Source organism: Rhinoderma darwinii, chromosome 1, assembly GCF_050947455.1.
Source record: "Rhinoderma darwinii isolate aRhiDar2 chromosome 1, aRhiDar2.hap1, whole genome shotgun sequence".
Classification (NCBI taxonomy): Eukaryota; Metazoa; Chordata; class Amphibia; order Anura; family Rhinodermatidae; genus Rhinoderma; species Rhinoderma darwinii.
The window spans coordinates 404,269,799-404,295,493 of NC_134687.1; the positions used below are offsets into that span (position 1 = coordinate 404,269,799).

Here is a 25,695-nt window from a genome sequence, read left to right on the forward strand (position 1 = left end):
TTTAAAATGGGGTGATTTATTGGGGGTTTCTAATATATAAGGCCCTCAAAGCCACTTCACAACTGAACTGGCCCCTGTAAAAATAGCCTTTTGAAATTTTCTTGATAATGTGAGAAATCGCTGCTAAAGTTCTAAGCCTTGTAATATTCTAGAAAAATAAAAGGATGTTCAAAAAACGATGCCAATCTAAAGTAGACATATGGGGGATGTTAATTAGCAAAAATTTTGTGTGGTATAACTGCCTGTCTTACAAGCAGATACATTAAAATTTTAGAAAAATGCACATTTTTTTAATTTTTTGCTACATTTTGGTGTTTTTCACAATTAAATACTGAACATATCGAGCAAATTTTGCCAGTAACATAAAGTCCAATGTGTCACGAGAAAACACTCTCAGAATCCCGTGGATAGGTAAAAGCATTCCGAAGTTATTACCCCATAAAGTGAAATATGTCAGATTTGAAAAATGAGGCTCTGTCAGGAAGGTCAAAAGTGGCCAAAGCGGGAAGGGGTTAACTACTAGTCTCTTGAATTAAGTAGGATTATTATTTATTATGTCCTGGAGAGTTCAATTTTAGAATCAAAAGAAACAGAACATATAGAGAAAGAAGGATCACCTATAATAAACAGAAACTGCAAACAAAAATAATAAATAATGCAATTTACTTTAACCCCTTAATGACCGGGCCTGAAAAGGCCTTAACCCCTTAATGACCGGGCCATTTTGCACGTTAATGACCAAGGATTATTTTTTGTTTTTTCACTGTCGCATTCCAAGAGTCGTAACTCTTTTTTTATTCCGTCGACATAGCCGTATAAGGGCTTGTTTTTTGCGGGACGAGTTGTATTTTGTAATTGTACCATTTTTAGATGCTTATAACATATTGATTAACTTTTATTAACTTTATTTTAGGAGAGAATTGAAAATAAGCAGCTATTCCAGCATTAATTTTCACGTTATAAATTTACGCCGTTTACTGTGCAGCGTAAATAACATGTTAACTTTATTCTATGGGTCGGCACGATTACGGGGATACCAAATATGTAAAGGTTTTATATGTTTTTTCTACGTTTGCACAATAAAAAGCCTTTTAGAAAAAAATTACTTGTTTTTGCATCGCCGCATTTCAAGAGCCGTCATTTTTTTATTTTTCCATCTATGTGGCCGTATGTGGGCTTGATTTTTGCGGGACAATGTGTAGTTTTCATTAGTATAATTTTGGGGTACATGGGACTTATAGATTAACTTTTATTTTATTTTTTATGGGGGGAATGGGAGAAAAGAGAGAATTTTGCCGTTGTTTTTTGCGTTTTTTTTGGACGCCGTTCATCCGGCGGTTTAATTAATATGTTAATTTTATTGGTCAAGTTGTTACGAACGCGGGGATACCATATATGTGTATGTGTGATTTGTTTTGACCGTTTTACTAAATAAAACCACTTTTTGGGCCAAAAAAGTAGTTTTATTTGACTTTGACTGTAATTTTTTTATTTTTTTTTTCACAAACTTTATTTAACTGTTTTACATTTTTTTTTTTAGTCCCACCAGGGGACTTCACTATGCGATGTGCCGATCGCATATATAATGCTTTGGTATACTTCGTATACCAAAGCATTATTGCCTGTCAGTGTAAAACTGACAGGCAACCTATTAGGTCATGCCTCTGGCATCGCCTAACAGGCAGATGCTGAAGACAGACCTGGGGGTCTTTGTTAGACCCCCGGCTGTCATGGAAACCCGACGGCGACCCGCGATTTGTTTGCGGGGGCGCCGATCGGGTGACAGAGGGAGCTCCCCCTCTGTCAAACACATTAAATGCCGCTGTCACTATTGACAGCTGCATTTAATGGGTTAAACTGCCGGAATCGGCGCGCGCTTCGATTCCGGCAGTTGCAGCAGGAGCCAGGCTGTGTATAACAGCCGTGCTCCTGCCGCTGATCGCGTGGGTACAGTGTCAGTACCCGCGCGATCACAGGACGGATATATCCGTCCTCCTGCGCGAACTAGCAGCTGCTGAGGACGGATATATCCGTCCTTCGGCGTTAAGGAGTTAAAGTGAAGCTAAACGTTCAACAAACTTCTGACATGTCATAGTGAAAAATAGTGAAAAGTAAACAAGAAAAACAATGCTGAGAATCGCTTTCACGTCAATGAAAAAATAAAAAAGTTATGGCTGCTGAAAGGCAGAGAGGCAAAAACAGAAAAATGTAGCTGGTCATTAAAGTGTAGCTTAATGTTCGACAAACTTCTGACATGTCATAGTGACATGTCAGAAGTTTGTATTGGTGGGGGTCCGAGCACTGAGACCCCCACGATCTCTAGAACGAAGCAGCTGAAGCGTTCGTGTGAGCGCTCAGCCGCTTCGTGTCTGTTTGACTATTTCCGTAAATAAATGTATCGGTGTACGGACTCAATAGAAAGTCTATGAGCCCGTACTCCGATACATTTATTTCTGGAAAAAGCCGAACAGTCACGAAGCGGCTGAGCTCTCACACGAACGCTTCAGCTGCTTCGTTCTAGCGATTGGTGGGGGTCTTCGTGCTCACACCCCCACCAATACAAACTTCTGACATGTCACTATGACATGTCAGAAGTTTGTCGAACATTTAGCTACACTTTAATGACCAGCTACATTTTTCTGTTTTTGCCTCTCTGCCTTTCAGCAGACATAACTTTTTTATTTTTTCATTGACGTGAAAGCGATTCTCAGCATTGTTTTTCTTGTTTATTTTTTATCCTGTTCACGTTTCACGCTAAATAACCCAATAGATTAATTCTTCAGGTTATTACGGTCGTATAGATACCTAATATGTGTAGGTTTTTTGTTTTTATTTAGTGTAGGGGCAATAAAATATATTTTATGCAAAATAATGACTTTTTTTTGGGACTTCTTTTATTTATTTATTTTTTTTGTTCCTTTTTTTTTAAAATCCCATTAACCCATTAGAGGGACTTTGTTCCTATCATTTCTACCACACAGCAGCGCCCCTGGAAAGATCCACCTTTCTCCTGCAATTCTATTAACCCGTTAGTGACCGGCCCATAATGTTTCTACGTTGGTCACTAACGGGCCTTATTCCGATGCAATAGACTTTTTACGTCGCTGGATCGGAATAAGTAAACAGAGCAGGGAGCTGTCAAATCTCCCTGCTCTCAGCTGCCAGAGGTAGCTGAGGGCTGGGGGCGTCCCTGCTCGACCGGGTGAGATCGATATTAGTATCAATCTCAACCGTTTAACCCCTCAGATGCTGTGCTGAATAGCGTGCACCGCATCTGAGTGGTTTTGGAGAGAGGGAGGGAGCTCCCTCTCATCCCACCGACACCCGGTGATAAGATCGCCGAGTGTCTGTGTCTCCGATGGCAGCTGGGGGCCTAATAAAGGCCCCCAGGACTGCCTGTCGTTTTACACAGACAGGCATAATACACTGCAATACAGAAGTATTGATCGCATGATGAAATCCCCTAGTGGGACTAGTAAAAAAGTGAAAAAAAAAGTTTCATAAAAAGTGAAAAAGTAAAAGTGAAAAAAAAAACGAAAAACCCACTTTTCCCCCTTACAAACTGCTTTATTGTTAACAAACAAAATAAAGTAAAAAAGTTACACATATTTGGTATCGCCACATCCGTAACGACCCTGACTATAAACTTATTACATCATTTAACCCGCACGGTGAACGTCGTAAAAAATAAAATAAAAAAACATGAACAAATTTCTGTGAATCCAGCCTTAAAGAGGCTCTGTCACCAGATTTTGCAGCCCCTATCTGCTATTGCAGCAGATAGGCGCTGCAATGTAGATTACAGTAACGTTTTTATTTTTAAAAAACGAGCATTTTTGGCCAAGTTATGACCATTTTTGTAGTTATGCAAATGAGGCTTGCAAAAATCCAAGTGGGTGTGTTGAAAAGTAAAAGTCCAAGTGGGCGTGTATTAGGTGCGTACATCGGGGCGTTTTTAATACTTTTACTAGCTGGGCGCTGTGAAGAGAAGTATCATCCACTTCTCTTCACAACGCCCAGCTTCTGACAGTGCAGATCTGTGACGTCACTCACAGGTCCTGCATCGTGACGGCCACATCGGCAGCAGAGGCTACAGTTGATTCTGCAGCAGCATCAGCGTTTGCAGGTAAGATCGACTTACCTGCAAACGCTGATGCTGCTGCAGAATCAACTGTAGCCTCTGGTGCCGATGTGGCCGTCACGATGCAGGACCTGTGAGTGACGTCACAGATCTGCACTGTCAGAAGCTGGGCGTTCTGAAGAGAAGAGGATGTTACTTCTCATCAGAGCGCCCAGCTAGTGAAAGTATTAAAAACGCCCCGATGTACGCACATAATACACGCCCACTTGGACTTTTGCAAGCCTCATTTGCATAATTACAAAAATGGTCATAACTTGGCCAAAAATGCTCGTTTTTAAAAAATAAAAACGTTACTGTAATCTACATTGCAGCGCCTATCTGCTGCAATAGCAGATAGGGGTTGCAAAATCTGGTGACAGAGCCTCTTTGAAAAAAATTTGATAAAAAGTGATCAAAAAGTCGCATCTACTCCCAAATGGTACCAATAAAAACTACAAGTCGTCCCGCAAAAAAAAAGCCCTCCTACAATTGCATCGGCGAAAAAATTAAAACGTTACGGCTCTTCAAATATGGAGACACAAAAACAAATAATTTTGAAAAAAAAGTGTTTTCCCTGTGTAAAAGTAGTAAAACATACAAAAACTTTACAAATTTGGTATCGTTGCAATCGCAACAACCCACTGAATAAAGGTGTTGTGTTATTTATACCACACAGTAAACAGCGTAGATTTAGGACACGAAAATCAATAAATAATATGTACCTCAAAATGGTGCTATTAAAAAAATACAACATGTCCCGCAAAAAACAAGAGCTTATACAGCTATGTCAATGCAAAAATAAAAAAGTTATAGCTCTTGGAATGCGACGATGGAAAAACGTAAAAACTGGCTTGGTCATTAAGGTTTAAAATAGGCTGGTCATTAAGGGGTTAAGGGATAACTTTATTTATAACTTTATTTTTTACTTATAATGTATTAGCATACTCCTGTATGCTAATACATTACACTGTGTCACTATGACACAGCCTGCTGTTAGGGCAGCACATAGTGTGCCCGAACACCAGGCAAACGGAACAGACAGCCCTGGGGTCCTTTGTAGATCCCCAGGGCTGACTGCAGAGGGATTCCCCGGTGTTTGACCGCATCACGGGAATCCCGGTGCTGTGATCAAAGTGGGAAATCCCCTTTGATCATGCCGCGGTCACGGACCGCGGCAATCAAAGGGTTAAACAGCTGGGGTCCGAATGTTTTCCGATCCCAGCTGTATTCAGGAGGCTTCTCTAGGATCAGGAGCTGTTAGTTACAGCTCCTGCTTAGAGGATCAGCGCTCACACGAGCGCTCATCAGCCTCAACTACAGCGACGCCAATAGACGTCGTTGTAGGCTGAGGACCTGCACCGCCTGCCGTCAAAAGACGGTGGGCAGTCGGGAAGGAGTTAAAACACATCAACAAGTAAAAAATAACAATATCATAATTAAGATTGAAACATAAACATCCATCACTAAATCAAAGCACCCATTTCCGTTGTTGTAGTTCCTTCGAAAAATTCCCTAATAGGTGCGTCATATGACCAAGGGAAAAGACCACTCCCCCATGAACTTAGACCGATAGAACTTAACCCGGGAAAAGAGTATTCAAGCATCATAGAAATCTCTGTATTTTTTATGCCTGATGAGGACCTAGGTCCTAGGTTGAAACGCGTCACGTGTTCTTATTCGGTTTGTTTTATTTCTGTTAAAATTAAATGAATATATTTTTTATACATTTTAAACTAAACAACTTTTTTACCACAAAAACACCTTAGGACTATGGAGTATTCCCTCCTGAATAAAAGGAACATTATGAGTTTCAAATAAGGACTACAGGAGCGCCACGAGAAGGAGTGATCACATTTTTTGTAATCCATCGGATATTATCTTCCACCGGACGTCTTGGTGGTTACCGGTCGCTGGTGTTCCCTCCAGAGGCTTGCACACTGTTATAATACGAAGCAATCAAGTTGAGTTGTGCCGACCTTTCTGCACAACCCTAGAGGGCGAGTACCACTCAATACGTTTGACTCACCTATACCCAAGAGTCCCACACAGCACCATCTGCATCACTTTGTTCATGCCATATCACCTTAGAGGAGCGCATGTTTCTTTTTTGTCTTCCCCTCTCCACATTCCTTTTCCCCGTTCCTGTTTTTCCCAAGGAAACTTAAGTGGGATGTCGGAAGGGAGGAACAGCATGAGCCACTCGTTGGAAAAAAGTCTTTACTTGAGAACAAAAAAACAGTGTTCGCTGAAAAAGGATCGAGAGGGAAGAGACCTGACCCTTAAGGGAAGCTAAGCCAAGTCCCTGAACAAGACCCGAATGAAAGAAGTACAGGATTCTGAGTGTAGAACATACCATAAAATGGAAACAGCGCTGTTGACACCAACAGAAATAAGCCTTCCATGTATGGTGGTATACCTTGGCTGATTTGAGGCTTCCTGGCCTTTAACATTGTTTAGATGAATGGTTCATAGAGACTCTTAAAACCTCGGCTTCAACCGCCATGCCGTTAAATGAATCTGAGGTAAAGTGGGGTGGAGCAGTGGACCTTGGGTAAAGGGGTTGAATCGCAGCGGAAGACATCATGGGGTATCTCTTTGTAGATTGACTTTCTTGACGATGTCAGTCTAGAGCCACCATAATTGCTGGGGTGTCTTCTACTTTGATCCTCATGAAAACTCTGGGCAGTAGGGGACGGATGAAGTACTGAAGAGAACCCCTTTTAAGTAATGACCAGGGCGTCAACTGCGATGGCCCTGGTGTCCCGCACCCTGGCCACATAGGCTGGAACCTTGTGGTTGAGACAAGAAGAGATCTACATCTAGGGTGCCACGCCCCTGAAAATTTGATTCCCCCGGATACAGCCTTTGAAGAAGTCTACGGGCCAACTGTTTAATCCCAGCACATGTACCGCGGACAGAGCTGACACAATTCTCCGCCCAGTGGAGGACCCGAGAGGACGTCCACAGTGCCGTCAGGCTCTTTTGCCGCCTCAATAGATCAGATAGACGACCACTGAAATTGTTGGTCAGGACCCGGACTGGACAACCCTGGAGAAGTAAAGTCTAATGGGAGAGGGCCAGAAAGATGGCTCTAACTTCCAGAAGGTTAATTTGTAAGATTGTCTCCTCTAGCGACCAAGTGCCCGCTACTGTGTGGAGGCTGAAAATTGCTCTCCACCCAGATAGGCAGGCATTTGTCAAGATGATCAGCCACTAAAGGGGAAAAAGAAACATCCTTGAAGAATGGCTGGTGAGGTCCCCCACCAGAGTAAATCCTGGCACACCCAAGAAGGCAGGAGAATCCGCTTGTCCAGTGTCCCCTAAGGGTATGTTCACACGGCCTATTTTCAGACGTAATTCGGGAGTTCTACACCTCGAATTACGCCTAAAAAGACGGCTCCCATACGTCTGCAAACATCTGCCCATTGCTTGCAATGGGTTTTACGATGTTCTGTTCAGACGAGGTGTAATTTTACGTGTTGCTGTCAAAAGATGACGCGTAAAAATATGCCCGCGTCAAAGAAGTGCAAAACACTTCTTGGGACATTTTTGGAGCCGTTTTTCATTGACTCCAATGAAAAACAGCTCCAATTACGTCCGTAATAGACGGTGCGAAAAATGCGAGTACTTGCAAAAGGTCTGAAATTCAGGAGCTGTTTTCGCCTGAAAACAGCTCCGTAATTTCAGACATATTTTGCGTTTGCGTGTGAACATACCCTTAGACTTATCCCAGCGCATGAGAATTGTCCTCTTAAGGAAACTTGTGTGGAATGGTCTAGTGGGTCGAAACTATCTTGCCCAGAACCACCATTCAGAATGAGATGGAAGAGAGAGCTTTCTGACAAAGGAGAGCCACCGCAGCTGGGATGGAGCTGATCTTGTCCCCATGGAGGTGAACATTGGCTACCCTGATGTTAAAAACATACTCCATGCACTGAGCTGGAGCTAGAGGGGAATTCTCTCTGTTAATGACTCACCCGAATCTCTTCATCGTGTCCCGGATGATATGCAGACTGGAAAGTTTGCCCTTTCTGGATGGGGCCTTCACCAAGAGGTCATATAATTAAGGGATGACACCGACTGAAGGGCACTTCAACAATCTGGAAATGCTGGGAATAGACAGTGAAATTAGGAAAACGTTGGTGGGCCCCTGTGATGGGGATGTGGAGGTAAGCATCGCAAATGGCAATGGAAGGAAGGTGCTCTCCCTATTCCAGCAATACGACCACTGGCCGCAGGGATACATTGTAAAGCCTATGGTCGCGAACAAAGAAGTTCAGCCTCTTCAGATTCAGGATGGATCTGACTGTTTTATCCTTTTTGGGGCTGTGAAGAAATATTAGGTGAATCCTTGAAACCGTTTTGACTGAGGAACTGGAACAATCACTTTCTGAAATACAAGAGAACAAAAACCTCTTTAAAGAAACCGAAGCACAATCTAGTGTCCGAGACGACACCACCTCTTGTCTACCACATGAGCAAGCAATGTCTCTTGAATACAAAAAAGTTTTCCCCCCACTGAAACGGCAGTCCCAAGTCGGGAGACACATTCAGGTTGAAAGTAGAAGAGAAGAGTCTTTGGAGACTGGGATGCTGAGCCAAGTGAGCTTAGGCTTGGAGGATGGACATCTAAAGTTCATGGAAAAGCTAAATTTCTTTTCTGACCTCTGAGAGGAGAATGACCTCTAAAAGAAAAGTTAGGAAAAGACTTGAACCATTAAGAACAGAGAGAAGGCTGCAGACGTCGAGGACAGTTCTGAGGCAGGTTTACCACTGGTAGCTTTGGAAATTATTTCATCCATATGTTTTCCAAAGCATGGATAACCTGACAAGCGACATTAGCAATATCCTCCTGCAGTGCTGTGTGCCTCAATGATATTATTGAGAAACAAAAACATTTTGCATGAAATTCTCCAATATACTGGGACAGATTTACTAATACAGTCTAAAGTTCTAGACAGTGTAAACAAAGGCAAAGCAGTCAAAAAATGGGCCAAATTTATCAAAGTGGTGCCTGCTTATACCACTAATTAATTAGCATGGTTCATGAATTTTTATTTTGTACCAAAATTTGTGGACATTTTTGGCGCATTTTTAGCCATGCCCCTTTCCATTAGACCACTGTTTCACAAACTGTGGGTCGCGACCCCCTGGGGGTGTCGTGTGAAGACCTCCAGTGGGTCTCGAGCCACTTACTGATGTCCCTGCTTCAACTGTATCTGCATCCTCAGGACGCAGATACAGTTGAGTTCAATGCTAGAACAAGGAGCTAACGGCTCCTTGCTCCAGCATTTCCTATGCCGTGAGCAGCTCGGCGCAGACAGGCACAATGTAGTGACGTCATCGCGCCTGTCTGCAATAAGCCACACACTGTACAGACCGGAGGAGCAGAAGGATCTCCTCCACCCATCGTGGGAACGGGCATAGTTGAGTACGTATTTTATTATTTTTATTAGCCACTATTGGGGCAGCTATGGGGGCAGTATACTGCGTGGGAGCAGCTGTGGGGCATTATACTGTAAGGTGGCAGCTATGGGGGCTTTATACTGTGTGGAGGGCAGCTATCATGGCAGTTATGGGGGCATTTTACTGAGTGGGGGCAGCTATTGGCGGCATTATACTGTTGAGAGGAAGATATAGGAGCCTTATCCTGTGTGGGGGCAACTATAGGGACCTTATCCTGTGTGGGGGGCAGATACTCTATACTGTGTGGGGGCAGATATAGGGGCATTATACTGTGTGGGGCAGCTATGGGTGCATTATAATGTGAGGAGGACAGCTAAAGGAGCATTATCCCATGTGGGGGTAGCTATAGGGGCCTCAAAGCTATGGGAGAATGATAATGTGTGGGGGCAGCTATAGGAGCGTTATCCCATGTGGGGGTAGCTATAGGGGCCTCAACCTGTGTGGGGGAAGCTATGGGAGCATGATAATGTGTGGGGGCAGCTATAGGAGAATTATCCTGTGTGGGGGCAGCTATGGGGGGAATTATACTGTGTGGGTGGCACTATGGGGTCATTATACTGTGTGTGGGTCAGCTATAGGGGCATTATACTGTGTGTGGGTCAGCTATAGGGGCATTATACTGTGTGGGCAGCTATAGGGGCACTATCCTGTGTAGGTGCAGCTATGGGGTCATTATACTGTGTGGGGCAGCTTTACAGCATTAGGCCTCGTTTACACGAGCGTGATATACGTGCGTGCGACGCGCGTGCTTTTCACGCATGTCGTACGCACCTATATTAGTCTATGGGGGCATGAAGACAGTCCGTGAGTTTTGCTCAGCGTGAGTCCGCTGAAAAAAACTCATGACATGTCCTATCTTTGTGCGCTGTTCGCGCATCACGCACCCATTGAAGTCAATGTGTGAGTGAAAACCACGCATGCCGCACGGAAGCACTTCCGTGCGAACTGCGTGATTCGCGCAACAGCTGTCAAACTCTGAATGTAAACAGAAAAGCACCACATGCGGAATGTCATAATGATGGCGGCTGCGCGAAAATCACGCAGCCCCGCATCATACGCTGATGACACATGGAGCTGTTAAGTGCCTTTTGCGCACGCAAAACGCAGCGTTTTTTTTGCGTGCGCAAAACGCACACGCTCGTGTAAATCAGGCCTTATACTGTGTAGGGAGGCATTATACTGCGTGGGGGCATATATAGGGGCATTATCTTGTGTGGGGGCAGGTATAGGGCCTTTATCCTGTGTGGGGACAGCTATAGGGGCATTATACTGTGTGTTCAAACAAAACGCAAAAGTAAAACTTTTATATATATATAATATACTTAGGGTTACAGTGCTGAGCATATGGGTGGTGACGTATTTGTTTGTTTTTTGTTCCCATGTTGCCGTTCTCATATCTATCTATTAAATTCAATGACCCTTTTAGTAGGTACTGTGAAGGATGATTTATTTGCTTATATTCTCTGTATGAAATTACATTGTGAATTATCAAGCAGGAGGCCGAATTACTAAGATATGTATTATGTGAAAGTGATGATAATGTTTAAATGATTTAGTTTCATGCAGCAGCCATCTTGTCTGGAGTTCCCATCTTGGTTTTATTGTAGTGAATAGAAAAGTCATTGTTCCTTTAATACAAGTAATGTTGATTTCGTATGTTTTATCTTTGACCTTGGTTCCCATGCGAAGATGGACAGGAAGTGAGATGGGAGTGAGATGGGAGTGAGATGGGGGGATGGCAAGTATGCGTGAGGGAAGGTCTCCCCCCATCTCCACGAGGACATTCTGTCCAAAAGAGAGATAAGAAACCTGTAAACATAATGTGTGAAGAATTATAATGATGTATTTTATTGTATGCTTTTTACTGAATAACAAATATTGTTACATTGTCTCTGATTGGTTTACCTCAAGCCTACACCCCTTCTGAATTTTAGTTTAACAGTTTGAGTTTGGTAATAAATCCTTCAGATGAGAATTTTGAACATTTCAGCGTGTCTGTGTGTTTTCTTCTCGTCTCTCGATATATATCGGTGAAATATCCTAATTAGGATTCTGACTAATGGAGTCTGGCCTTGAGAGTCTGTTGGGACTCGTATAAATTTCAGTCTAATATATTTTGAGCGATGGATTTCCACGACAGTAATGGTGCCGATAAAACCCAGGAAGATTGCACGTCTGATAAGCTGTCACTGGAGAGGTCTGGCTTTGCATCTGTGAATTACAAAAACCGCGGTAGGTAAGGAGCTTATTCTTACACCATTCACACATGTATTGCGTAAGCCTTGGAATCCAGCTGTCAGAACGTCACTTCTATGGACGAGACTCCTTAGTCAGTGGGTTGCAAGATGGATCCAAAAAGGTATGTTGAAGCTTTTTGTGTGATGAAGGATTGCAGGTGTGTACGTGATCTTAAACTGTTGATATGAAAGACATGAGAGAATTTTTGCCAGCAAATACATAGTTAACCAGGAAAAATTGTGAGAAGCCTTTGGAATGCAGTGACGTAGCGCATGGCAGAGAGAAGTCGTAACTCACATGTGAAGTATTAGAAATGCAAAGAGTTTGGGCTGGACTGTGAGGAAAAAACAAAACTTCTGCTTACTGCTTTGTTGTAGCGTCATTTGTTATTTAGTTGTGTAAAATTGTTGAGGATTAATAGTTGTTCTGTTACCCATTTGTCTGGGATTATAGTTGGGAGGTACTGACTGGTATTGGCTCAGACCCATAGACAGTTGTGAGTAATATCATGTAGTACCACAGGGGCTTCAATGGTTAAGTCCTGATAATGTAGAATCCAGTGCAAGGAGAAGCAATTGTGTCTATATTGAATTTGCACTCAATACCATTACCCAGTGCAATAGGGAAAAACTTTGAATACTGTATTAGAAAATCATTTATATTTTCCTGGCTCATTGCCAGACAGTGATATTGTGTGTAAGGGTCCATAAACCAGTTGTATGCATTGCCAGACTGGCATAAGGTGGGAATCAGTACAGACTGATTTCTAGCACATGATAATCCGGCATATACACTTTGATGTAAAATAACATCCAAGTAATTAAGTCTGTAGTAGTATAACATCAGACCGCTGGATTGAATACCGTTGTAATATAACATCCTGTATTCATTGAATGACCCTGACACTTATCCCAGGTGCCACCTGTGTCGCAGTAGTAATTACAGTGAAGAACATTGGTATTGGCTCAGACCCATAGCCCGTAAAGAAATTATCACCAACATAGATGACAACCCCCTAAACTACAACCCACAGAGTGAACGGCTGAGCGGGGAGGATAATATATATATGTTACCAAATATAATTTGCATGTGAAACCATTGCAAAGTGCTAGAGGAAAGAGTTTGGGATATATGTTACATCATGGGCTCTATGAACTGAAAGACACACCCCGGCAGCAAGTGTTCTGCATAAGTGAAGTGTTACCAACTCCTGCTTGAATCAATGGAGTTTCATGAATGTCGATTGTGTTGAAGAATTTGCTCTTGTAATTGTTGATTGGCAGCATTTTGTCTGTTCTTGATGTTCAATCCAGTGAGGGATCAGAGGATCCTACTGCTAGAATGTCTGGAGGAACGACTTGTGATATCGTATTGGTAAGACAGTCTAGGAGATAGACTGGTCTGAGATATCTGTCGGCAAACGTGGCCTGTTTGCCTGGAGGTGGGGGATTTACCGGAAATCACCCTACTGCTCTCCGACCATGGGGTCAGGAGGAAGTTGGACAAAGATGCTTTGGGGCACTGGTCCCGGCCAACATTAGAATGAGCAAAAGGAGCTGGGGCTTTAATTATAAAGTATGTGAAGGCAAAATAACACACTGAAAAAAATTGTTGAAAAGGCTGGCAGCCGTAAGAAGGATGTTTGCATGTGAGAAAGAACAATTTAAATACAGGTGTAAATTTTCATTGGAAGAGTGAAGAAAACGGAGCAGCCAGGTACATTGCAGTGACTAACGTGGGTCAGAACGGGGGGAGTGTAATGTGTGATGTGATGAGACATCTGTGTGATGTGTGCAATGTAACATGTGTGATGTACTGAGACATCTGTGTGATGTGTGCAATGTAACATGTGTGATGTACTGAGACATCTGTGTGATGTGTGCAATGTAACATGTGTGATGTACTGAGACATCTGTGTGATGTGTGCAATGTAACATGTGTGATGTGATGAGACATCTGTGTGATGTGTGTAATGTAACATGTCTGAAGTTTGAAACTAATGGCCACAATAAAAGCAGAACTATATTGTATGTTTCCTATTTTTAACAGCAGTAATGTCTAAAAATGTTAGTGTTTTGTGTATGGGGTTAAAATCAGTTCTACTTTTTTTTTCATTTTTTTATGGAACGTGTTTTATTTTCGCGCAGCGCAGTCGTCTGTAACTACACCAAGCGAGAAAAATATTACAGCCGGCTGGATCTGTTTGTAAAAAGATAAAAGCTACACTGCAGATTAATGTGTTATAATGTGATAAGATTTATTGTTGGAATGTTTTGATGTTGATTCAAATGTATTAAACTACAGATATTGTGAGACACGGGGTCTTGAACATGTATGTGCCCCCACTGTTCCCTATTCTTATGTACAGCTTATTGGTTTGCAGTAATTAATATTACCAGATATATTATTTTCTGTGTTATTGAATAACTAATTACAATTGTTTTGTTTTTGTTTTCACACATGAGGCGCGTGCTATGGTGCTGCCTAAATGTTATTTTTTTTAAAAATGTGAGATGTTTTACAGGTAAATGGTTGCAGGTCATTTTAAAGATAAAATGTATTTTTGTCAGGAGAAAGTAATCTTTTTTTGTTCCAGGCTGTTGTGTATTACAGGGGGTTAAACTAGTGCTCCCCCGATAGAGTGCCTAATCTCATTATGTTAATATGTAGTTTTGAACCCTGCTACATTACTTTCGCAGAGTCCAAATAGGAGGGAATGTTGAAGGGACTGATCAGGTAGTTTTTGTTTTTTGTTCTCCTTTTTTTTACAGGCAATTTTATGACCCCTTCACAGCCAGAGGGAGCTATGCCAAGCACTGCCCTATCCCAGTGGCTGAGAAAGGGTTGAAGATTTCCCAATGTTGAAGGGACTGATCAGGTAGTTTTGTTTTGTGTTTTATTTTGTTTTGAATTAATGAATTTGGTTCTAGGAGATCTACAAAATGTGTATGAGTTTCAAGGAGTAACCCAGATTAAATGTGTATGACAGTAACTTATATTTTGAGGTTTTTATGTGTAGATGGTTCCAGATCCCCCTCCAGCCAATTTACACAGGAGGCAGAGGTGACGTCACTCACAGATGAGTCTTTACAGATTTAGATGGGGAGAAGGCAAAACAAAAAAAAAATTGTTTGAATATTGTTTATTTTATGCCAGATTTCAGTAACATATTTTGTTTGTTTTTGTATTAATCAGGTATTTACAGGACCTGGTGGGTGGGATTTACAAGTGTTCTGGATCATCAGATAAATGTGGAACAATAAAACTCCACCCTTTTGAAATGTTCTATCTATATGTGACATGGGTTTCCAATGTAAATTTGTAATGAAGACATACTTTATCATATACAGCATGTGTAGAACAGGATACGAGGCACCAGATAAATTACCCAGAAACCACTCTCACCTTCTTGTTCATCTCAAGGAGCGGAGTTGGAGGTGCTCGCTGAGGCTGTAACCTGGCAGAAGGTAAGACGGCCGACATTTACACTGACTCTAGGTACGCTTTTGGCATCGCCCACAATTATGGGCCCATTGGTAGTAGGAACTTTATTGGATCATTGGGTAAGCCAATTGAGAGAGCAAGAGAAAACAGAACTGACAACAAGGGTATATGCAGCCAGGTGTCAGTAAATTGGCTTGTCCCTGGATACAATAATGCAAGCACTAGGTTTGTAGCAGCCGGCATGATGTGCGCACGGCGTGACATAGGTAAAACAGCAAAGGTCCTGTGAAAAGTGCAGCCCGGCCAGATTAACAGTCCCAGCGAATGCAGAACATACAACTACCCGAGGTAGAAGTGTATGACGTGGTGCTCATGTGTGTAGACCTGTTCTCAGGGGGGGCTGAAGCCCGGCCTGTATTTTCCCCACTGCAGACGTTGTGTGTAAGTGACAGGGGAATAGTGTTATCCCAAGTATTGACCTGATGTTTGTACAATACGATATCAGCAGTTCTCCAGATGTTATTCCAAAGTTAGTTTGTTTAATAATTGTATTTAAGAAGTGTTGTGGTAATATTAAATACTGAAGTTAAGTTTTATGTAAAGTTCTGGATCAGCCTTAGCATTGGACTATTAGAGTCATGCGTCAGATAAAAGGTACAGAAGTGGAATATTCCCATTTGAAAACATTTTTAGTTATTTGTTTTTTGTCGTTGTTATTGTGAAAGGAAAATTCTGTGCAGTGTTCGTGTGTGTGTGTGTATATATATATATATATATATATATATATATATATATAAAGAAGAAAAATGAGTTTGCATGTATCACTTCTAGTTATTGCTCAATGTGAACGTTTGATGTAAAGATGTTATTTGTTAATGTTTTTCTTCAAATTAATTATTTGATTAAGATCAATTAATGTTTATACAATGAAAAAGTTTGTTCTCCACAGGAAGAGTCCAACTGGGAGCGGAAGGCGTGAGAACCAGATTCTAACAGAATGTGGATGGATAAGGGAACGTGAATCGGTAAGACCCAAGGCACTCTTGATGGCTTTTGCATTGATGGTGTGACCTCACATAGGCCCCAAGACTGCAAGGATCGATTTGGTGAGATCTAATTGGTATGTCCCAGGCTTTACAGCTGTTGCTGCTAAATTCTGTTAGAGCTGTTTGATTTGCCTACAGAACAGTCCTGGCAGACCGGTGCCAACCTTATCATACCCGCCTCCCACGAAGAGAACAGACCTTGAGAGGCCTCCCCATGCAATACAAATTAGAGTAAGGAAAATTGGTTTGCGACATTTGTCAGATAAACATGTTGAATCTGTGTATATTTTGGTGAGCTGGAAATGTTCCAGGCAATCAGATCAGATCAAGGTACAAATCCTGCTGGAAAGCGTGACACTAAGTGCAAATGAAATGTACCCAATAATTACACATCTTCTAGGTGCCCTGTCCATTGGAACAGAGACGTTTTTCTTATATAAAAGGTGTTTGTTTGATTTAGTTTAAGGGCCTGACATTGTTACGTAGATGTTATCACCAGATTAGTAACAATTGACAAGGGTTGGGGTCCTCGAGCAAGTGGCAGTAAACATGAACTAAAAGATTTTTAATACGATGAACTCCATTACTGAGGTGCGGCAGGAGCAGCCGGAGCCAGTACAACGCGTTTGTCATGAACTGATGGCAGTGTCATAATTCCAAGCAGCCGCCCAGACAAGTAAGAAGACAGATGAGCGGAGGGTTTGTGGGGTCACAATAACACCCCACTAATCCGCCTACGTGGGATCTCACACCAGGCTCACAGCATGAGGTGTTGTGTATAGCCCGGTGACGTAAACTAAAAGAGACGGTGTCTGACAGATGAAAAGGACCAAATCAAGTCGTGATGACATCAGCAAAATTCCAAGTAAAGACCAAAGACCTGAGTGAATCCGTCAGCAGTATCAAGTGTTCTAATCAGAAGACAGGAGAAGAAGAGGACGATGATGTACATGACTTGTCAATGCACTGGTGGGACCCCATACCCAAACCGGACATTGGTGATGGCATCATATTAGTTGTGGCCCTATTGATATATTGTTTGAGTTTCATAATCATAATATATAATTTCTGTAATTTAATATGAGAAAAAGGGGGGTTTGTGAAGGATGATTTATTTGCTTATATTCTCTGTATGAAATTACATTGTGAATTATCAAGCAGGATGCCGAATTACTAAGATATGTATTATGTGAAAGTGATGATAATGTTTAAATGATTTAGTTTCATGCAGCAGCCATCTTGTCTGGAGTTCCCATCTTGGTTTTATTGTAGTGAATAGAAAAGTCATTGTTCCTTTAATACAAGTAATGTTGATTTCGTATGTTTTATCTTTGACCTTGGTTCCCATGCGAAGATGGACAGGAAGTGAGATGGGAGTGAGATGGGAGTGAGATGGGGGGATGGCAAGTATGCGTGAGGGAAGGTCTCCCCCCATCTCCACGAGGACATTCTGTCCAAAAGAGAGATAAGAAACCTGTAAACATAATGTGTGAAGAATTATAATGATGTATTTTATTGTATGCTTTTTACTGAATAACAAATATTGTTACATTGTCTCTGATTGGTTTACCTCAAGCCTACACCCCTTCTGAATTTTAGTTTAACAGTTTGAGTTTGGTAATAAATCCTTCAGATGAGAATTTTGAACATTTCAGCGTGTCTGTGTGTTTTCTTCTCGTCTCTCGATATATATCGGTGAAATATCCTAATTAGGATTCTGACTAATGGAGTCTGGCCTTGAGAGTCTGTTGGGACTCGTATAAATTTCAGTCTAATATATTTTGAGCGATGGATTTCCACGACAGTACTTATGACCAAGGAATATACACTTAGAAGGGAACACCTGTAGCAAATGTTAAAAGGGCTCCAAAACTTAAACTGACCCTTTAAAAAATTCACTATGGAGCCCTGCATTTTCCAGTTATGCCTCTGGTAGTAAATATTGATCTTGGTAGTGTATAGACTGCTGACCTCTGAGGAAAACATGAATCCCCTGATGGCTGTTTGGCAATCCCGTCTAGACCATAAGAGGTGAAGGTTGCTATAGGTGACCAGGTGGGATTCAAGTTCAGGGGCCTCCACCAACCAGTCCTGCTGGCCTATATATGCAGGAAATCTCTCCAGACGTAGACAATTGTATTCCATATGGTTGCATACATCTGACATTGACTCCCATTGTTAAAAAGAAATATACTGCGCATTATCCTTTTTTTGCGGATATTGACCTGGGGTGCGGGTTTTTAAATAAAAAAATTAGCAGTATGTCAATCTATGCTGCAGTATGGTTGCATATTTGTTGCGAATTTTCCCCATGGAGTTCAACTATATTATTTTTCTGTGGAAAAGCTGCAAATATGCAGCAATAATCGCAAGAAGGATAATTTGAAAATTCACTATTTCCAGTTTAAAATAACTAAAACTATCATACTCAACTCCCCTGGTCACCTATAGCAATACCTTACTGCTCCCCTATCTAGTCGCTGTTCTGTCAACCTCATGAGATGACGCTTCAGTCCTTGTGACCGCTGCAGTCAATCACAAGCGGCAATGGTCGCATGGGACGAAACATTTTCCCTGGAGGCCGGCAGCACAGAGACCAGCCAGGGTAGCAGTGAGACATTGCTATGGGACACTGGCGAGGTGAGTGATATATATTTTTTTATCCCCTCCTCTGCTTCCGCAGCGGCAAATCCGGATGAAAATCTGCACCAAATCAAACACATTTTGGTGCACAAAATTTCCGTCCAGAAATTCACCTTCGTATTTTTCGTACTGCAGCATGTCAATTCCTGCTGCGGAAAGTGGACTGAATTGCAGTAAGGGTATGTTCACACGCAGTGACCAGAAACGTCTGAAAAGACGGAGCTGTTTTCAGGCGTTTGATTTTCAGACGTTTTTTTAACAACTCGCGTTTTTCGCTGCGTTTTTGACGGCCGTTTTTGGAGGTTTTTTTTAATGGAGTCAATGAAAAACGCCTCCAAAAACGTCCCAAGATGTGTCCTGCACTTCTTTTGATGAGCTGTCATTTTACGCGCCGTATTTTGACAGCGACGCGTAAAATGAAGGCTCGTGGGAACAGAACATCGTAATTCCCATTGAAAGCAATGGGCAGAGTTTTAGGCGTATTAGGGGTATTTTTTCAGGCGTAATTTGCCTCGAAAAGCGCCCGAATTACGCCTGAAAACACTGCGTGTGAACATACCCTAAAAAACGCAGGAAATGGTGCGGTTTTTCCGCAGCAGAATTTCTGCTACTTTCTGCGGAATTGCTGCAGAAATTTTTTGCGGCAATTCCGTTATGTGTGGACAAGCCCTAATAAAGTATCAGCAAAGTAGGGATGCACGGTGCATCGAAACTTCGATACTGTTTCGATACTTTGCATCCCTAAACGGTTCGATACCGCTATTTCCTGTATTTCGATACTTCGCTGCGCAGCCGCACAGCTCAGTATAGTAATAGAATGTATGTGAGCGCGGCTGCGGCTGTGTAATTCAGCCACAGCCCCGCTCCTGAGTCCTGATAACATGATAACATGTGCGCACGGTCAGGATGATGCGATGTGGCCAGCGCAGTACTTATGAGCGGCGGCACTGAAGACAGAACATGGCGGGCGCGCTGCAAAACACCCCCATGTTCTGTGTTCAGTGCCTGAACCGCCGCTCATTAGTGCAGCGCCGGCCGCATCTCCTCATGCTGACTGCGCGCGCACTTCCTGTCAGGAGCGGGGCAATGGCTGTATTACACAGCCGCATCCCCGCTCTATAACGGCAGAGATCAGAGAAACCTCTCATCTCCGCCGTTAATCCCCTGAATGCTGCGATCACAGCTGACTGCAGCATTCAGGAGAAAATGAGCAGGGGGGATGCCCCTGGATCGCATCACAGGGAATTCCTGTGACGCGATCGAGGGCCATACCATATATGGGCAGACAGCCCAGGGTCTATTGACGGACCCCAGGGCTGTCTTACCATATTTCTTGTTGTTAGGACATACCCAAGTATGTCCTAACAACTGCCTGTGTTCTATCTGTCCACAGGCTAATGTACTGGCACATATCTGATATATGTCAGTACATTAAAGTTTAAAAATAAAGTAAAAACAAAGTATTGTTAAATTTTAAAAAAATACACATTCACTTTTTTTACAATAAACATTAAAATAAGTCTCAATACATAAAATATTCAAGCATTCAGTAATAACCTGCACAACAATTTTTTAGCATCATTTATGATGTGTACGCTGTAAAAAAATGAAATAAACACGGCTTTCATTCACTTATTAATGTGAGGCGCAAGGTGCGATGAATTTACCCTCCATGTTCCTCACATTAATAGTAATTAACCCCATCATGTACCTCGCACATTAACCCATTATGACTGAGAAACATGATGGGGTTAATTACTATTAATGTGAGGCGCATTCAAAATTCATCACACGTCGCGCCTCACATCAGAAAACCGAATAATTTTTTTTTTTTTATTACTGTTGGCAAAAGTATCGAAATTGGTATCGAAATCGCAATACTAAACGAAGTATCGGTATCGAAGTCCAAATTCTGGTATCGTGACATCCCTACAGCAAAGTGGATGAGGTAGAACAAAATTCATCCACATGCTGTGTAAATACTGAGCGGAAAAAATGCTCAGAAATTGACATGTGGTGCAGAATTTTACTCCGCAGCATGTCAACTGTATTTCCGCCGCAAAAAATGCGGTAAAAATGACATGTTAACTTTATTAAGATACTATTACGGACATACCAAATTTATATAGTGTTTTTTTTAAGACTTTTTCAAAATAAAAACTATTTGAAAAAATATATAGTGTCGCCATATTTAGAAACTCATAACTTTTTCAATTTTCCGTCGATGGAGAAGTGTGCGGGATAAGTCGTTTTATATGGTAATAGTTTGGACTTTTACAGACGTTGTGATACCAATTTTTTTTTTCTTTTTTACATTACTTTTGGGGAAAAATCAGAAAAGGAAATTTTTAAAAACGTTTCATTTGAGTTTTACTTGGGGAACTATACATGAGATCTTTTGATTGCTTGTACAATACCCTGTAATACTTATGTATTGCAGAATATTGTACTTTTACTCTCTGGCAGGGTTTAATAGTAGGACCAAGATGGCGGATCTGGAGCCCTTCATTAGGCCCGAGGCTGCCATGACAACCATAGGTACCCCACAATCACCTCTTTGAGGGGTGATGCGATGACGGAGGGGGGCTCCCCCTCTTTCTGACTGCTTAGATGCTGCTGTGGCTATTGACTGTGGCATCTAAGTGGTTATAGAGAGGTGTCGGCTGTAACATACCGTTGGTTTTGGAGTGGGCTCAGTCCAGACTCCCCTTCCTTGCTATGACATAAAGTAATGCCAAATATCGGGAAAGGGTTAAGCTTGAAGGGATTTTCCCATTAACACCATTTATCACCTTTCCACAGAATAGGTGATAAATCTCTCATCGGTGGGGGTCCAACTGCTGGGACCCCCACCGAGCTTGAAAACTAGCGTCCCTGAGCCCCCTATGTGAATAGAGCGCTACTGCGCATGCTCAGCTACCGTTCCTTTCACTTTCTCTGGGACTGCTGAGCACTGAACTCAGCTATCTTTGGTTGTCCCATAGGCAGTGAATGAAGTGGTGGCCGAGCATTCGCAGTACCGATCCATTCACATACGGCTCGTTCTTAGGATCGGTGGGGGTCTCAGCGGATGGACTCCCACCGATCAGACAATTATTACCTATCCTGTGGATAGGTGATAAATAATGTTTATGGGTAAACCCCTTTAACTGCAGTCACAACTGAACTCCACCCGAGTTTTAGGATTTCTGTAGTGATAAACTTTATACCATGAAAACATTTACTAAACATATATGGACTAATAGATGCATAAATTGTCAATAATCAGTATTATGTTAAAAATGAGGCTGACTGCATGTCTCTTATAAGTTATCTATCTAAATATTATTATTAATCATACCATGTGTTGATGACGTTTACTTTCAGGTATTCACGTTTTACAATCCTGTTGCCTTTAGTAGCGGCCAACCTAAATAACACATATGAAGATTATAGTAAATATATGTGCACTATTTCACTTTCTTTACATGTACTTTTTATTTTATTTTACTTCAATCACAATAACCACAATTTATTAATTTTACATATAATTTTACAAACTTGACACTTTAAACAAGATCTGTCACCTTTCCTGACATGTCTATTTTAGGTAATACTTGAAATAACAATTCTGGAACATCTTTTCTTAGGCCTCATGCAGACGACCATAGCCATGTGCACGGCCGTGATTTTCGGGTCGGCCAGCAGCGGAGTGTCACCCGCGAGCCGCCCACAAATCGCGGGCCGTACACATGGCCGCGTCCATTATTTCCTATGAGCCTGGACCGCAGAACACGGCCGTAATAAGACATGCGGTCCAGGCTCCTGGGCCATGCACGGACCGTGGAAACCACGGTCGTGTGCATGGCCCCATAGAAATGAATGGGGCCGCAATTCTCCCATGGATTTTTGGGGGAATTGCGGCCGCTAAAGCACATTCGTGTGCATGGGGCCTTAGAACTCTGCGATGTGCCATTATTTTGTTATTCCTCCTAGAAATTTATGAATAAATTGACAGCAGGGTGTTACCATTCCCCTTGTCAAAGGGGCGTGTCCTACACAGTCTCACTCTGTCAGCACTAATTACACATTGTCAGACTGTGTAGGGACACATACCCCCAAACTCATAGCCAGTTTCCAGACCAGAAAGATTTTTTTTTACGACTGCAGTTAAATTCCCACTCCACCCTAAGTCACACTAAGGCCTCGTTTACATGGGCATGATATACGTCCGTGCGACACGAGTGCTTTTCACACGGACCTATACAAGTCTATGGGGCAGTGCAGACAGTCCGTGAGTTTTGCGCAGCGTGAGTCCGCTGTGTAAAACTCACAACATGTTCTATATTTCGCCGTTTTTTGCGCATCACGCACCCATTGAAGTCAATGGGTGTGTGAAAATCACGCATGTCACACGGAAGCACTTCCGTGCGAACAGCGTGATTCGCGCAACAGCTGTCAAACTCCGAATGTAAACAGAAAATCTCGCAGCCGCGCATCATACGCTGATGACACACGGAGCTGTTAAGTGCCTTTTGCGCACGCAAAACACAGCGTTTTTTGCATGCGCAAAACGCACACACTCGTGTAAATGAGGCCTAAGGGTATGTTCACATGGTCTATTTTGCGCCATTTTTCGGGCCGTAAACGTCCCCAAAAACGACTAAAAAATCGGAAACAGATTTAGACGGGGCGTTTTTATACACACACGTTTTGAAAAACGGCCGCGTAAAAAAGCGCCCGTGAAGAAGAAGTGCATGTCACTTCTTGAGCCGTTATTTTGAGCCGTTTTTCATAGACTCTATAAAAAAACAGCTCCTGCTAAAAAAGCAGCGAAAAACACGAGTTTGATTAAAAAACTTCTGAAAATCAGGAGCTGTTTTCCCTTGAAAAACGTCTGAAAACACTCCGTGTGAACATACACTAACATTGCAGCAGTGTTATACATCGGTCAACTGAAGTCACAGCTGCTATTTCAGGGTTTGAGTGGATCTCCACATCTCTGGTGATCTGTATTATAATTCCTGTGAAATTACATATCACTATAATGGTATGGCATCATGTGTCCTTGTGACTGTTACATTGTGACATTGTGAACATCTGTAACAACACAATACTAAGTTTAGATTCACACTAGAGTTGTTTTGGTTTTTTTTAACTGCACTTTATGTTATTGTACAACTGATCGGGGAACTTATGCATAAAATCATATTAGTTTGCTTCAGTTTCTTGGATTGATTGTATTTACAGGACCAATAACGTAGCATGTTCATGGGTCTAGACTATATAAACTGTATTCCACAGAAAAAGACACCATCCTCGAAGGATCTATTCCTTTACAAAGACTAAAATAAAATATCCTCCATTTTACTCGTAGCCCTTACATCCAGTATCCTGGTGTACAATTGTGATGATTACTGATTTGCATGTTTATAAATATGCAGTTTAGGTCGCGTTCACGTCTGCATTGGGACTCCGTTCATGGGTTCTGTCGGACCTTTCCATCAGGGGAACCCATGAACGGAATCCAAACTGAAACAAACGGAAACCATAGGACTGAGTAGGTAAAACCCACTCAACACTAAGGCCGGATTCACACGAGCGTGTTCAGTCCGTGATATACGATCCGCAGGTCGGCCGCATTTCCCTGACCGAACACACTGCAGGGAGCTGGGCTCCTAGCATCATCGTTATCTATGACGCTAGGAGTCGCTGCCTCGCTGCGGGAAAACTGTCCCGTACTGAAAACATGTTTTGAGTACGGGACAGTAGTTCCACGGAGAGGCAGGGACTCCTAGCGTCATAGATAACGATGATGCTAGGAGCCCGGCTCCCTGCAGTGTGCTCAGTCCAGGAAATGCGGCCGACCTGCGGACCGTATATCACGGACTGAACACGCTCGTGTGAATCCGGCCTTAGGCCGAGTTCCCACGTAACGTAAAGGCTGTGGAATTTCTGCAACAGGATTCTGAGCGGAAATTCCACAGTATTTACAGTAGCAGCAAAGTGGATGAGATTAAGGCCTGATTCACATGAGCGCTGCGCATCTCGGACATGAAAAACGGCAGTTTTTCACGTCCGAGGTGCATCCGTGCTCAGCGCTGCGGGACGCGATGTCACGCATCCCCCATAGTTGAGCGTCTATGGAGGGATGCGTGATGCGTGAAAAGAACGGACATGTCCTATTTCCCCACGGACCCGTCACACGGTCCGTTGAAACAACGGCCACATTGAATTACATAGGTCCGTGGGACGGCCGCTGTTTCAACGGCCGTCCCACGGACGTTTAACACGTCCGTGCAAATAAGGCCTTAGAAATCTCATGCCCACGCTGCGAAAAAAAAAAGAAGTGTAAACGTTAATAAATTGACCTGCGTTTTCGTTGATTTTCTGTAGCAGGTTTTCCCCATTGAATTCAATGGGGATGCAAAACCCGCAACAGAAAGCTAATTGTTGCGACACTTGCGGCGGGAAAGCAGCGATTACGTCGCAAAAATCACAACAAAGGAAAAAATAAATGCTTACCCAGAACTCTCTCCTTCTTCCTGCAGTCCGGCTTCCTGGGATGACGTTTCATCCCATGTGACCGCTGCAGCCAATCACAGGCTGCAGCTTCACATCGCCTGCAACGTAATTTTAGGAGCACAAAAACATACATTAGCGCTGAATGGCCGGGCACGTTCCGTGCCCGACCATTCAGTGCCTTACAATGATGCTGATTGGCAGGGCAAAATTACCGCCAATCAGCACCTTTCAACT

The 25,695-nt window shown here is 42.6% G+C and overlaps 1 protein-coding gene across 1 annotated transcript in view; it reads right to left on the reverse strand.

Moving 5' to 3' along the window:
• Window positions 1–25,695, reverse strand: part of REC8 (REC8 meiotic recombination protein) — a 241,705-nt gene that overhangs the window by 205,850 nt on the left and 10,160 nt on the right. Inside the window, exon 2 of the mRNA XM_075828870.1 lies at window positions 22,298–22,366. Coding sequence (XP_075684985.1) covers window positions 22,298–22,366 — 69 coding nt within the window. The remainder of the gene's footprint in view (window positions 1–22,297; window positions 22,367–25,695) is intronic.